This window comes from Diceros bicornis, chromosome 18 (genome assembly GCF_020826845.1).
Source record: "Diceros bicornis minor isolate mBicDic1 chromosome 18, mDicBic1.mat.cur, whole genome shotgun sequence".
NCBI classification, from domain to species: domain Eukaryota; kingdom Metazoa; phylum Chordata; class Mammalia; order Perissodactyla; family Rhinocerotidae; genus Diceros; species Diceros bicornis.
The window spans coordinates 23,574,679-23,590,606 of NC_080757.1; the positions used below are offsets into that span (position 1 = coordinate 23,574,679).

General features: G+C 38.0%; 1 protein-coding gene across 2 annotated transcripts in view; it reads right to left on the bottom strand.

Annotated features, from left to right (window-relative positions):
- CCT6B (chaperonin containing TCP1 subunit 6B) overlaps positions 1–15,928 on the bottom strand; it is a 30,139-nt gene that overhangs the window by 8,531 nt on the left and 5,680 nt on the right. Inside the window, exons 4-10 of one of the 2 annotated variants that reach the window (XM_058560365.1) lie at positions 12,904–13,077; positions 10,813–10,916; positions 6,481–6,591; positions 6,163–6,322; positions 3,786–3,868; positions 3,337–3,433; positions 2,896–3,043 (exon numbers count right to left, since the gene is read on the bottom strand). In XM_058560365.1, the coding sequence (XP_058416348.1) occupies positions 2,896–3,043; positions 3,337–3,433; positions 3,786–3,868; positions 6,163–6,322; positions 6,481–6,591; positions 10,813–10,916; positions 12,904–13,077 (877 nt within the window). The remainder of the gene's footprint in view (positions 1–2,895; positions 3,044–3,336; positions 3,434–3,785; positions 3,869–6,162; positions 6,323–6,480; positions 6,592–10,812; positions 10,917–12,903; positions 13,078–15,928) is intronic. The other variant, XM_058560366.1, reaches the window with a different exon arrangement.

The following is a 15,928-nucleotide window of genomic DNA, read 5'->3' on the forward strand; positions in this document are numbered from 1 at the left end:
ATCAAGCCATGCTGTGGCAGGCGTCCCACACATAAAGTAGAGGAAGATGGGCACGAATGTTAGCTCAGGGCCAGTCTTCCTCAGCAAAAAGAGGAGGATTGGCAACACCTGTTAGCTCAGGGCTAATCTTCCTCACAAAAAACAAAAAAAACTGACCATATCAAGTATTGGTGAGGATGCAGAACAACTGGATCGCTCATATACTGCTGGTAAGAATATAAAATGGTACTTGGCAAAATGGGCAGTTTCTAAAAAGTTAAACATATACCTTCCATAGCCATTCCATTCCTAGGTATTTACCCAAGAGAAATGAAAGCATATGTCCATACAAAGACTTATACACAAATGTTCACAGCAGCTTTACTTGTAATAGCTGAGAATTGTAAACAACCAAACATTCATCAACAGGTGAATGGATAAACAAATTGTAGTATATTCATACAATAGAATACTATTTAGCAATAAAATGGAATGAATTACTGATATAATAACATCAATTAACTTAAAAATAATTATCTGAGTAAAAGAAGCCAAACAAAAAAGGATACATATTGTATTATTCCATTCATATAAAATTCTAGAAAATGCACACTAATCTATAGCCACAGAAAGCAGACCAGTGGTTGCCTGAGGCTGGGGTGACACAGGGAGCGGCAGAAGGGAAGGATACCAAGCGGCAAGGAAGTAGCTTTTTGGGTGATTGATATGTTCATTATCTTGACTGAGGGGATAGTTTCATGGGTGTACACTTTAAATATGTGTAGTTCATTATATGTCAATTATAACTCAGTAAAATTATTTTTTTTAAAAAACAGGTGGTTGAAGTAATAAAAAAAAAAGGTAGTCCATTCACTCTTCTGTGTATTCTAAATGTTAAGAATCAGGTGGAACTACTAAAGGCTTCATGCCTGAATCATATACATTTATCTTCTTGAAAAAATGCTCCTAGCTTTTATCAAAATTAACTACAAAAAGAAGGCAGTGACCCTTATATAAAGCCCCATATTTTTTCAACTTAGGAATTGATGTGTTTTCTCCTTTTTCATAATGAAACCTATATAACTGATTGCATCTCTTTATATTCTGGCAGCTTAAATATTTATAGTGACTATTACATTTGCTATATTTATATTCTTTTTTCCTAGGTTCCAATTTTCCATTCCAGCTTTTATTTTACTATTATTTCACATCTATGTTCTTGCTTATCAGATAAATCTGACCTATTGTTTATAAAGTTTATTGCTCTATTTTTTGAGATATAACTCATATACCATAAAATTCAGCCTTTTTTTTTTTTTTTTGGTGAGGCAGATTGGCTTTGAGCTAACATCTGTGCCCATCTTCTTCTATTTTGTATATGGGATGCTGCCACAGCATGGCTTGATGATCCACACCTGGGATCCGAACCTGTGAACGCCGGGCCGCTGAAGCAGAGTGAGCGAACTTAACCACTACGCCACCAGGCTGGCCCCAAAATTCACCCTTTAAAGTGTACTTTTCAGTAGTCTTTAATATATTCACAAGGTTGTGCAATCATCACCACTATCTAATTCCAGAACATTTTCCAAAAAAAACTCTGTACTCATCAGCTATCACTCCCTATTTTCCCCTCCCCCAACCCCTGGCAACCACTAATATACTATCGTCTGTATGGTTTTGCCTTTTCCTATTTCATATAAATGGAATCATATAATACATAGCCATTCGTGTTTAGATTATTTTACTTAGCATAACGTTTTCAAGGTCATCCATGTTGTAGCATATATGAGTATTCATTCTTTTTTATGGACAAATAATACTCCATTGAATGGATATATCACATTTTGTTTACCCATTCACCAGCTAATGGATATTTAGATTTTTTGTGTGTGTGTGAGGAAGATCAGCCCTGAGCTAACATCCATGCCAATCACCCTCTTTTTGCTGAAGAAGACTGGCCTGAGCTAACATCCATGCCCATCTTCCTCCACTTTATGTGGGATGCCGCCACAGCATGGCCTGACAAGTGGTGCGTCAGTGCGCACCCGGGATCCGAACCCAGGCCGCCAGCAGCGGAGTGCATGCACTTAACCACTACGCCACTGGGCCGGCCCGATATTTGGATTATTTCCACTGTTTGGCTATTATGAATAATGCTGCCACAAACATCTGTCTACAAGTTTTTTGTGTGGACATGTTTTCAATTCTCTTGTGTAATAACTAAGAGTTGATTGGCTGGGTCATATAGTAACTCTATGTTTAACTTTTTCAGGAACTGCTCAACTGTTTTCCAACAGTTCCCACCAGCAACATATGAGAGTTCCAATTTCTCCACATCTTTGCTAACATATATTATTATCTAGCTTTTTGATGATAGCCAAGCTAATGGTTGTGAAATGGTATCTCTTTGTGGTTTTGATTTTCATTTCCTTAACGACTAATGATGTGGCATCTTTTCATATGCTTATTATTCTATTTTAAACGTGTGTTTTTATTGAATTATCTACCCTAACTCCTTTTAGAAGGAAGCTGGTAATAAATCATCAATAAATAATAAATGCTAATATTCTTTTCTAATCTTTCTTAAAATTACACTGCACCTGAGGTAATGGAATGAGTTCTAAGCTGTAAAAGTTTTTTCATGGTTTTAAAAATAAATTTATAAAAATTAAAAATGATAACATAGCATTAAATTATGTGTTTTTTCATTTCATAAACAGAAGTTAATTAAAAGAGCAGCATACTGTTAAGAATATTCCAAAGGAAAAACCTTCACAATCTAAACTACGAATTGTCCAAAGTGAAATGAGGGAATAGTAATCATTCATATCTTTTAAAATACTATATATACCATGATAGATTTATTATTACTTTAAAAATACATGAGGTTCATATCCATTACAAAGAAGAGCTTACCATCTTCAATGGCATTTTTGATGGCACGAAGTCCATCCCTTACAGCATCCTTGATTTGTGTGAGAGTATGCTTATTCGGTCCTTTAACCAACAAGGTGACAGAGCGAGGGTTAACACAGTCCTCGATAAAAGTGAACTTTTCTTCACCCTAAAGGATAATACAAGAAGATATAACTTTAATATATAATGTCATTATGAAATCAAGACCTCATTTATAATATTAGAATCCAATCTTCATGTGAATTTTTCTTATCAAGCATAACTAAATATGTGTTAGAAGCAGTTAAGTTACATTTGAACTCTTAACAAATAAACTGTAAAATCTGTCCTGTGGATTACTCAGCCCCAAAATGTAAAACCTGAATTAAAAGGTTTAGTACTTAAAAGAGATAACAAAGGTACACTGTTCACTTTATAACCACTGCCCACAGAAATACTCACTAATGTATACTCATATACAAGACCAGCATGTCCCAGGCAATCTACACTCAGGTCTTCAAGAGAATTCACAGCCATTCCACCACAAGCCAGAGAGAGTCTGAAATTACAGATATGTCACCATAGCTTTGGTTATGGAAAACATAAAGACTAATTTTTTAAAGGCGAAAAGATATCTAACACAGAAGACTACATTATCGCTGTACTGTATTGTTTTTTAAATATGTTTTAAGAAAATGAAAACCTTCCTTGTACTTCAACAAAGTTCTGAGGTAGGTTAACAATCCTGATTTTTGACAATTCCGTTATTTAATGAGATTAAGAACAAAATTTGGAATTTGTACGCTACTATTTTGCTCAACGTTTACATATAAGGCAAAAGGAACGCACGTGGGATAATTTCAATTTAATCTGTTCAAAAACTTAGGATATATAATTATCTGCAAGCTTACCTTTCCATATTTCTTCTTTTTGCTCTGCGAAGAGCCACTATGTCATGTTTTGCAAGAGCATCTAAGGAAAATGGATCAATTCCCTATAATCAAAGTAACATAAAAGTTACAAGCATGTTTTAAGCCAGCAGTTCTCAAACTTTTTTGTCTCAGCACTGCTTCACACTCTTAAAAATTATTAAGAACCCAAAGAGCTTTTGTTTATGCGAGCTGTATCTACAATATTTATCATATTATAAATTAAAATTGGGAAATTTTAGAAATATGTATTAATCCATTTAAAATAATAATAGGGACAGGCCCAGCAGCATAGTGGTTAAGTTTGTGCACTCCACTTCGGCGGCCCGGGGTTCGCGGGTTCATATCCTGGGTACAGACATACACACCCTTGTTAAGCCATGCTGTGGCGGCATCCCACATACAAAATAGAGGGAGACTGGCACAGATGTTAGCTCAGGGCCAATCTTCCTCAAGCAAAAAGAGGAAGATTGGCAACAGATGTTAGCTCAGGGCCAATCTTCCTCACCAAAAAATAACATAAAATAAAATAATAATAAACTCATTTTATGTTAACATAACATTTTTAACAAAAATTTACTATACTTTCCTAAACAAAAAATATATATATATAGTGAGAATAGTGGCACTGTTTTACACTTTTGCAAATCTTTTTAATGTATGCCTTAATAGAAAACAGCTGGATTCTCACACCTGCTTCTGCATTCAATTTGGTGTGATATGTTGCTCTGGTTATTAAAGTATATGAAGAAAACCTGGCCTCACACAGATATGTATTAGACAAGGGAAGAATATTTTAATAGCCTTTTCAGATAAATGTGGATATTATTCTTTGATACTATACCAAAACTCAACAAGTAATAGTTTCTTAAACATTAGTTTCAATGTGGAAGATGGAACCATATCAATGAATTTTTCATACTCTCTCACATCACAAGCCCTTTGTCTATCTTGCACTTTGAATGGATTATTTACCCATGTGTGATTTTGTTAAATCATGCATTTTTTACTCATTTAGAAAATACTGATTCACTAAGTTAGTTAGAGCTTCCACATGTTGATACATTTCATGGTTATACAATATCAAAAATATCACAACTGCTAATATCATCACTAATATTATCAGAAAAGTCTTTTAGGTATTGGAAAGCTGTCAAGCTCATAGTGGCAAATACAGGTTTCAAAAATTCTAATTTTTGTTTGAAAGCTCAAATATTATCATTGGCAACAAATACTGTCCGTTGTTTTCCTTGAAGTGACAAGATTGCTTCATTCATTTTTGAGAAAAACCTACCAAATACTCTTGTCTAAAAACCATAGTTTGTCTATCAGTCACTCTTTCAAGTAAAAAATGGCATTCCATGAAAAAAGTAGCTAGTCTAGCTTGCAATTCAATTATACAAGAGCTTTCCTTCAGGACTGATATTTTGATATGCAGTAGTAGTGTTTTGTGCATACTTCACATTTTGTCACGCAGAATTATAAAAGGATGCATATGTAAGGATCAAAATTTAATAAAATTAGGGCTGGCCCAGAGACGCAAGCGGTTGGGTGCGCGCTCTCCGCTGTAGCGGCCAGGAGTTCGCCGGTTCGGATCCTGGGCGCGCACCGACGCATCGCTTGTCAGGCCATGGTGTGGCAGCGTCCCATATAGAGTGGAGGAAGATGGGCATGGATGTTAGCTCAGGGCCAGTCTTCCTCAGCAAAAAGAGGAGGATTGGCAAATGTTAGCTCAGGGTCGATCTTCCTCAAAAAAATAAAATAAAATTTAATAAAATTAGTAACTTTTGCCACCTCATTAAGACATTCTTAAATGAAACTGCCCTTTTTTCATCTGCAAGTATGTGGTGGTGTGGCAATAAAGAATATGATGACTAATAGTACAGTCTGGTGCTACTGCTTTGATTTGTACTAAGGTGCCAGCAGTTTTACCTACTATTGCTTTTGCATCATCACTGCAAATATCAACACATGTAAAAGGCCTTATTATTTTTTATTTTATTTAATTAATTAATTAATTAATTAATTTTGCTGGGGAAGATTGGCCCTGAGCTAACATCTGTGCCCATCTTCCTCTATTTTGTATATGAGACGCTGCCACAGCATGGCCTGATGAGTGCTGTGTGGATCCATGCCAGGGATCCAAACCTGCAAACCCAGGGCCACTGATGCAGAGTGCGTGAACTTAACCACTACACCACTGGGCCAGCCAAGGCATTATTATTAATATCATGAAAATAGTTTTGAACTCATAGAATCCCTCAAATGATCTCAGGGACTCTGAGGGGTCCAGAGACCACACTTTGAGAAACACTGAAGAACATTTACAAGTAGTTCAAATCTAAACTTTCTTTCTCACCTTTTGATTAATGACAACAAATCCTTTATTGAACTGAGCACAGACTTTGTCTTTCAGGTCTATTATTTTTTGTACTCTATCTTCAATAAATTTTCTTTCAGCTTTTACCAATTTCTGTTTCTCTTCTGCAGTCTTATAAAAGAAACCAGAGCTCACCTCTCTAGAAGAGTAATAACAACAAGCTAGTAAAGGCAGGGGAGAAATAAGAGGAAAAGGCAGAAGGAGTTTACACTAAACATTTAGGAGGCAAGAAAGAGATTTAAAAACTGTTTTACAAAAACAGTTTCAAAAGTTATAAAGAGTAACTGACACACATACGTTTTTTCATATTCTAGTGATACATTGCAAATAAGGATAAATGCATCTTCTACACGCTTCTTCATATCTGGATGACGGGTGCCATGATCCAAAACTAATCCTCTGATCAACCTATTAAAAATATGTAATGTTTCTTACTTTGAATATACACTAAAATTTGGCATAAAATTAGAACTATACTCTTAAAGTTGTAACAGAACTGCCAGGGCACACATTGTTTCCTTGCACTATCTTTAAGCCTAACACACAATTAGTAAAATTAGGAAAGAGAATCTACTTGAACACAGTGTGACTGTGAAGTCACAATGAAAAGTCAACCCAGAATTAGTGTCTAATGTGGCTCAAACATATGACACAGCTGATCAAGTAATGAAAGGTAGGCACACGATGAGTTTCTTAGGAACATTTGTTCAAAATAATTATATAGAACAACTAAAAATTGTTAACTTAAATGTCCAACAATAGGGTACTCTTCAGCAAATAATGACCCAACTATTTGATGGTCATGAAAACTATGTAATAATATGGAAAAATATTTACAGGGGTAACTGATAAGCAGAGAATGACAAATTGCATATAAAGCATAATTATAACTATTATTTTAAAAAATAAGCACCTTGGGGCCAGCCTGGTGGCACAGTGGTTAAGTTTGTGCACTCCGCCTCAGCAGCCCGGGGTTTGCAGGCTCGGATCCCAGGCACGGGCCTACGCACCACTTATCAAGCCATGCTGTGGCAGGCACCCCACATACAAAGTAGAGGAAGATGCGCACGGATGTTAGCCCAAGGCCAATCTTCCTCAGCAAAGAGGAGGATTGGCAACAGGTGTTAGCTCAGGGCTAACCTTCCTCACACACAAAAAAAATAATAAGCCCCTTGGCATTGAAAAGGAAAAATGGAAGAAAACTAAGAGTAAGGTTATGCTTGGGTATTAAGAATACAGACAATTTGGGGGGGGCACTTTTTCCTGTTTTTCAAATGTTCTTTCAAGAGTAAATATTCTTATAACTTTTTAAAATTCATTTATACCCAGTTAGGCAATGGCAGTTCTACTTACAAATCTTTTATAACCAATATTTGTTATACATTAAAGAAATAGTTTTTAAATAAACATAAGGAAGTTTTCAAAACTTTAATCTAACTAGATTACTCCTTCTCCTCACTGAATATGAAGATATTTTATTTAGGAAGAAACAAACAAACTTTACATTCAGTATTCTTTACTCTTCGAGTCTCCTTCACTCTTCCCCTCTCCTCACTCTCAGCAAATGACCCTGCTTCTTTGAGAAAACAGAAACACTGTCCCATCACTACCTCTAGCAAGCCACCTGCACTTGAACCTGAACCTCCTATTACTATCAATGAAATGTCCATGTTCCTCTCTAAGGCTAACCCCTCCACTTGTGTACTGTATTCCACTTCCCCTCTCTGCTCCTGCACTGTCCCCTATTCTCCCACATCAATCCTTCCTGCCAACAGGAGCATTCTCATCAGGATACAGACTTGCCATAATAAGTCCCATCTTCAAAACAAAGAATACTTCCTCTTCAACCCCATTCCCATATTCCCTTCTAGCTACTGCCTGACTTCTCTGCTCCCCTGTATAGCTAAACTCCTCTGAGTTGTCTACATTTGCATCCTCACTTCCCTAAACTTTCCCTCTTGAGCCCACCTTCAATCTGACTTTCATACCCACCACTTTACTGAATCGGCTTTCATTAAAGCCACCAAAAAACTAAATGTTTTCCAAATCTAATGGTCAATTCTCAGTTCACAATAATTTGCTCAGACTTTCAACAGCATGTGACATAGCTGATCATTCTCTCCTTGAAACACTTTCTTCTCTTAGCTTCTGGGACACTACTCTCGTCTCAGACTACCCTTTCTCAGTCTCCTTTGCTAAGTCCTCTTCATCTTCTCAATTTCTAAACACTGGAGTTTCCAGGACTCAATCCTTAAATTTCTTCTTTTCTCTATCTATTTTCAGAACCCAGATGATCTCATTAACTCTCATAGCATTAAGTCATCCATACACCGATGACTCTCAAATATATATTTCCAGTCCAAACCTCTATTCTGAACTCAAGACATCTCCCCAATTCCCTACTCAACATCTCCTCATGGATACCTAACAGGTATCTAAAACATAACATTCCTAAACTAAACTCTTCATTTATTTCCCCAAACCTGTTCCTCCCAGTCTTCTCCATCCCAAGAAATGACACCTACAGTTTTCCACCTGCTCATGCAAAAACCCAAGAGACATCCTAACTCCTCTGTTCCTGTCACATTCTATGTCAAACCATCAACTAATCCTATTGCTCCTTCTTCCTAAGTATTCCCTGATCTAAACCATTTCCATTTCTCTCCTGTATTACAACAGATTCCTAACTGGTCTCCTGCTTCTGCCCTTGCACCTCCCACCCTGCTCCACAATGTATCCACCACACAACCACCACAGAGGTCCTTCTAAAATACAAATCAAGAATTTGTTGCCCTCAGCAATAGTAGGCTAACTTGGACCAACCCTACTATTGAAAACAACTAAAAATGCTGAGTTAAAAAAGGAAAACCTTAAAAACATTGGAGAGTTATAAAATAGTAAAGAGTTTTCTTTTTTTTTTTTAATTTATTTTTCCCCCCAAAGCCCCAGTAGATAGTTGTATGTCATAGTTGCACAACCTTCTAGTTGCTGTATGTGGGACGCGGCCTCAGCATGGCCAGAGAAGCAGTGTGTCGTTGCGCACCCGGGATCCGAACCCAGGCCGCCAGCAGCGGAGCACGCGCACTTAACTGCTAAGCCACGGGGCCAGCCCAAGAGTTTTCTTTTCAAACTGAAAATAAAACAGGAACTCCAAGAGGTAAGTAGAGAACTGCAGGCACTCTTATTCTACAGTCATTTGACAATTCAGGCAAATCCGAACTTCAGTTTCGATGACCTCACAGTGAGAGGGGGACAGAATTAAAAACTGAGGGCTCATCCAAGGTAGAAAGACTAACAGAAGACCCTCTTCACATTAAGCTGGAACGCCAAAGGGCTACATCTCAAGGTATAAACCAGAAGGATGAACCAGAAGTAAGCAGCCCTCACATCGACTTGCAGTTAGAATTCACAACAACTAGATATTCTCAGAAAATCTCAAGCTGTGGATTTAATTTAAAGTAGTCCCTGGGCTCCTTGCAGCAGCATATTCAGATTCTCTGTGCAGAAAGCCACCTTCATCCTAGGGCTCAAATTATTCCTACAAATACTTTTTTCATACACAATGAATGGCGTATACAGAAACAAAGCACAATGAGTGGGAGCCAGCAGAACACGATAAACACCAGAAATAGACAAGCCAAAACTTTAAATATTGTAATTATCAGACATGAACTATATCTTTACAGAAATAAAAGGCAAGTTTGGAAGGATCTGCAGGAAATAGAAAACCATAAAAAGTGACATGGCAGATTTAAGAAAGAACCAAATAGAACTTCTATAAATAAGTAAAGACACACACACATATATTAAAAATAAATAAGAAAGTATTTACAGATGAATATGATATCTGGATTGGCTTCAAAATAATCCGGGTTTGGAACAGGAGGAAAGTGGGGTACATAAGGGGAAATAAGATTGGCCATATACTGAACATTGACAAAGATGAGTGACAGGTATGTGTGAGTTCACTATTCTATTCTACTTTTATATATGTTTAGAATTTTCCACGATAGAAAGTTTTAAATGAGTTAAGTCCAAAATCAACAAGACGCTACATACTCTGTGTACATACCTACTCAGACAATGTTAATGGTCTGTCCCTTACCTCTCTGACCTCGTCTCCTACTACTTTCTCCTCTTACTGTGCGCCAGGCACACTGGAACACCCCAGCACACGTCTGCCTCAGGGCTTTTTCAACTGTCATTTCCTCGCTTAGAACACTCGTCTCCCAGGCATTCACATAGCTAGCTCTCTTAATTCGTCAGAGACCTCCTTAGCTTTCTCTAGTTTAGTTTATTTTCACAACGACCTTCCCTGACCACTCTAAAATCACACACACGCTCGCACACACTGTTACTCCAGCCTCTTCATGGCATTTATTATCACTCATTTGTATATTATCTCCTTCAACTAGAAATGTAAACTTCTTGGAGAAAGAAATTCTGTTTTATTTACTCTTCACTCCTAGCACCTAAAACAGTGACTGGCTCACAGTAAGTACCCAATTAATATATGTTGAACGAACAGACTGATGTGGAATAAAAGTAACCAATGAAGTTAATGAAAAAATATTTGAAGATAACCAAATATTCTAGAATCTACGTATTGTCAAAGTTTATATAATTTACTTTGTATCTGTTTCTGATTTATGCTTCATCTCCATGATTTCTACCATGAAGAGATCAATAGGATAACCCGGTCTTCTAATGGCCAAAACAGAATCCACCACAGCCTGAAAGAGAAGTGAATGAGAACAGTAAATTATTTGGTCTACTAAAAGAAACCACTGGCCCAAGTAATCTATAACCAGACTAAGCAGGTAAAGGGCTTCAGGCTCCAAAACATAGGGCAAGGCAAAAAAGTGCCACTTTTCATGGACACTAAAAATAACCAATGCCAATAGATACCTTACAGCAAGGAACTTCAGAGATCAACAGGTCCAAACCCTTTATTTTACAGATAAGGAAACTAAGATAAGCTTTTAAGAAATTATGGTCTTGGGGCCAGCCCAGGGGCACAGCAGTTAAGTGAGTGCACTCTGCTTCGGTGGCCTGGGGTTTGTAGGTTCAGATCCCGGGCGTGCACCAACGCACCGCTTGTCAAGCCATGCTGTGGTGGAGTCCCATATAAAGTAGAGGAAGATTGGCACGGATGTTAGCCCAGGGCCAATCTTCTTCCGCAAAAAAAAAAAAAGAGGAGGATTGGCATTGGATGGTAGCTCAGGGCTAGTCTTCCTTACAAAAAAACAAAAAAAGAAATTATGGTCTTACAGTAAGGTCTAACAGGTAGTAGCAGAGCCAGGACTAGAATACAGGTATCTTTAACTGCCCAGACACTACTCTTTCTACTGTACTAACACTACTCAAACTTCTCCACCAAAAGACACCTTAAAAGAAAAGGATACCTGAAAAGAAGGAAATGTAATCTAAGGGAAGAGCTCAAATTTGCTGGCTATAACAAGAAATTTTTCAGTTTTGTGTTTTGTCATGAAAAGTTTCCATGTCATACCATAATATATACATGTTTGTTTTAGTGTGAAAATAATGCTTTTCCCCAAAATCGTAAAGCAAAATTAACACTCCAGAAAGACATGTCTCATTTATTCTGGCAAATATCCCCAGGGATATGCAATTTGAGAAGCATAGCACGACACACCCTATTGCTTAGCTCAGAAAGTAATGTGAAAATAACTGACTACAGAAATTAAGAGCTATAGTACAACCATCCTAAAATATAAATAAAGCAAAAAAATTTATCTTAGAAAAGTTTGCCTGAGGTAACATGATATTTGGTTTTGGTGCCCAGGGAATCATAGAGTATGGGTGTTTCTGTAACTCCAAAAGAGGATGGGGGCCCTAACCAGATAGCATGAAGAGGCTGGGCCACTTGATATATGTACTCCAACAGCAGAAAATCCAGCCGAGTCTTTATTTGGACTCTGCTCAGCAAGAAACTGTCTGATCTTAATCTGATTTCCTGAGTAGGTTTTCCTATTGGTAAAGAGAATTGACCAGAAACAACTCAGGTGTTCCAGTCCATTTGTTATTTATATTTCTCAAAGCAAATTAGTAAGATAGTGTTCTGATTTATATGTCAATGACTTGTGAATTTGCTTGTTACAACCTTCTCATTCCTGATAAACTAATATATTCAAGTTTCAGAAACTACAAAGCTGAGGAACAAGGATGATATCATCAAACTATAGCCACCTGATAAAAGCCTTCCTGAAATACCCAATCTTGTCCTTATATTACATACATTCTACCTTTAGAAATAAACAAAACAAATATGCATTTCCCAGATGTGAACATTATCTATTAGATCAATCATGCTTCATTAAAGTGGTAACTTTAACTACAAGGCACGCTACCAAAACAACTTCCCCATGTGTCACCTCACATAATAAACATGGACCTCTAGGTTTAAGAGACTAGTACATCACCCCACGGCTGTGGGACGGCTTCCACATGGGATGATCCCTGGGCAGCCAAGCCTCTTCCAACTTTCAAGTTAACTTAAAAGAAGGCTTAATATGACAGCACATCTCATGCTGACCAATCAAATCTAGTCTATAAGTAAGCCTATAAATGTTTGTCTTCCATATTTTATTGTACTTCAAAAAGAACCACAGGCAATGGTTGATTACCTTATAGGAAAAAGAAAAATATCACCATGTGTTAGTCTATACTCGTTCTGGATGCAAAAGCTTAATCACATACCTCTGTTAAGACATCAGCCAGGTCAGCATGAACTTTAGTTTGTAGAGATGTTCTAGCCACATCTAAGAGGATTTCTCTTTTCATCTCTTTTTCAATTTTAACTTCTTCCAATACTTCAAGTGCTTTTATCTTTGCAGCTTCAAATCCTTCAGCTATTATTCTAGGGTGCAGGCCCTATTACATCAACGTAAAACTATAAATTATCAAAGTATATAAGTCATCCAGTGTAAATGTAACCATCCTCTCCTATTAATAGGTATGTACAAAAAAAGTAATGCTACCCACATCAATGCCACTAAATATAAGTCTATGTACGTAATTCATAAAATTAATTTTTCAGTGCTTCATATTTAAAATAATCTCAAACTTACAGAAAAATTATAAGTCCAGTACAAAAAACTACAAAAATCCTTTCTTTTTTTTTTTTTTTTAAAGATTTTATTTATTTATTTTTTCCCCCCAAAGCCCCAGTAGATAGTTGTATGTCATAGCTGCACATCCTTCTAGTTGCTGTATGTGGGACTCGGCCTCAGGATGGACGGAGAAGTGGTGCCTCGGTGCGCGCCCGGGATCCGAACCCGGGCCACCAGCATCGGAGCGCGCGCACTTAACCACCAAGCCACAGAGCCGGCCCCAAAAATCCTTTCTATTTCTGAAAATTATGACACATTGTCATGATGTGGTGTCCTTCTGAATGGGCACAAAAGACTCCTTTTAATGCAAAGAACCAGCACTAATTTGGAGAAAAGTGGCAGACAGACACCACCTTCACCAAATGTTCAGTGTTAATATCACAGTAACGTGACAAATAGACTTCATTTACCTCCTGATATGCCGCATTAAGAACACTACAGCACGTCTATAGTATTCTAGCCAAAAGTTCATAACCTGAGTCTAATTTATGAGAAAACAGACAAATCCAAATTCAGGGACTTTCTACAAAATAACTGGCCTGTACTCTTTTCTTTTTTTTTTTGAGGAAGATTGGCCCTGCGCTAACATCTGTTGCCAATCCTCCTCTTTTTCTTTTTTTTCCTATGTGGGACACCGCCTCAGCATGGCTTGACAAGTGGTGAGTAGTTCCGCGCCCAGGATCCAAACCCCCGAACCCCAGGCCGCCGAAGCAGAACGTGCGAACTTAACCGCTCCACCACCAGGCTGGCCCATGGCCTGTACTCTAAAAGTAGCAATGTCGTGAAACACAAAAGATGGCTTAGGAACTATTCCAGCTTAAAGGAGACAAAACGGACAGGACAACTAACGCAACGTGTGAGCCTAGATTTTCCTCTACTATAAAGGACACTACTGGGACAAGTGATGAAATTTGAATAAAATTTCAGATTTTATTCAAAGATTGGGGGCTGGCCCCGTGGCTTAGCGGTTAAGTCCACGTGCTCCACTACTGGCGGCCCAGGTTTGGATCCCGGGCATGCACCGACGCACTGCTTGTCTGGCCATGCTGAAGCGGCGTCCCACATACAGCAACTAGAAGGATGTGCAGCTATGACATACAATTGTCCACTGGGGCACTTTGGGGAAAAACAGGAGGAGGATTGGCAATAGTCATTAGTTCAGGGCTGGTCTTCCTCAGCAAAAAAAGAGGAGGATTGGCATGGATGTTAGCTCAGAGCCAATCTTCTTCACAAAAAAAAAAAATCTGCAGATTAGATAATAGTACCATATCAATGTGTCAATGTTAATACTTATTTCCTGTTTTGGATCACTATGCTATGGTTATATAAGAGAATTCCGATTTAGAAATATACACTGAAATATTTAGATCATCGTGTCTGTAACTTACTCTTATACCATTCAGAAAAAAAAGTATGTACATTACTACATATATATATATATATGTGTATATGTGTGTGTATATATATATACATACATCTGAAAGAGAGAAATGTTATTCTTTGGAATATTCTTGCAACTGTTCTGTAGGTCTGACATTATAACAAAATAATTTTTTTAAAAAAACACTATAGGGGGCCAGCCCCGTAGCCCAGTGGTTAAGTTTGGCATGCTCTGCTTCAGCAGCCCAGGTTCAGTTCCCAGGTGCAGACCTTCACCCCTTGTCGGCAGCCATGCTGTGGCAGTGGCTCACATACAAAATAGAGGAAGACTGGCACAGATGTTAGCTCAGGGACAATCTTCCTCAAGCAATAAGAGGAAGATCAGCATCAGATGCTAGCTCAGGGCAAATCTTCCTCACCAAAAAAAAAAAAAGAAAAAACACTATTGGTTATTCTGAAAAATAACACAAAACTTACTGAAAGCTAGAAAGAACTAGGTTTAATTTATTCCTTTCCTCCATTCCTTTACATCTGTCTTATAATTTATAACTTTTAAAAGTTTACATTTATTGGGGGCTGGCCCCGTGGCTTAGTGGGTAAGTTCGTGCATTCCACTTTGGCGGCCCAGGGTTTGCGGGTTCGGACCCTGGGCGTGGACCTACCACCACTCATCAAGCCATGCTAAGGCAGCATCCCACATACAGCAACTAGAAGAATGTACAACTATGACATAAAACTATCTACTGGGGCTTTGGGGAGAAAAAAGGGAAAAAGTAGGAAGACTGGCAACAGATGTTAGCTCAGGGCCAATCTTCCTCAAAAAAAAAAATTTTTTTTAAAGTTGACGTTTATTGAGCATTTCTTTTTTCTTTTTTCTTTTCTTTTTCTGAGAAAGATTAGCCCTGAGCTAACATCTGTTGCCAATACTCCTCTTTTTGCTGAGGAAGACTGGCCCTGGACTAACATCTGTGCCCATCTTCCTCTGCTTATATAAAGCAGAGGGGGACGCCGCCACAGCATGGCTTGACAAGCAATGCGTCAGTGCCCGCCCGGGATCCAAACCCCGTGCCGCCGCAGTGGAGTCAGCGCACTTAACCACTACGCCACCAGGCTGGCCCCTATTGAGCATTTCTGCCAGGCACAATTCTAAAGGGCTGTACTTATATTATTTTAGTCCTCTCAACACTATGAAGTGGGTGTTGTTATTATTCTTGTTACACAAATGAGGAAAT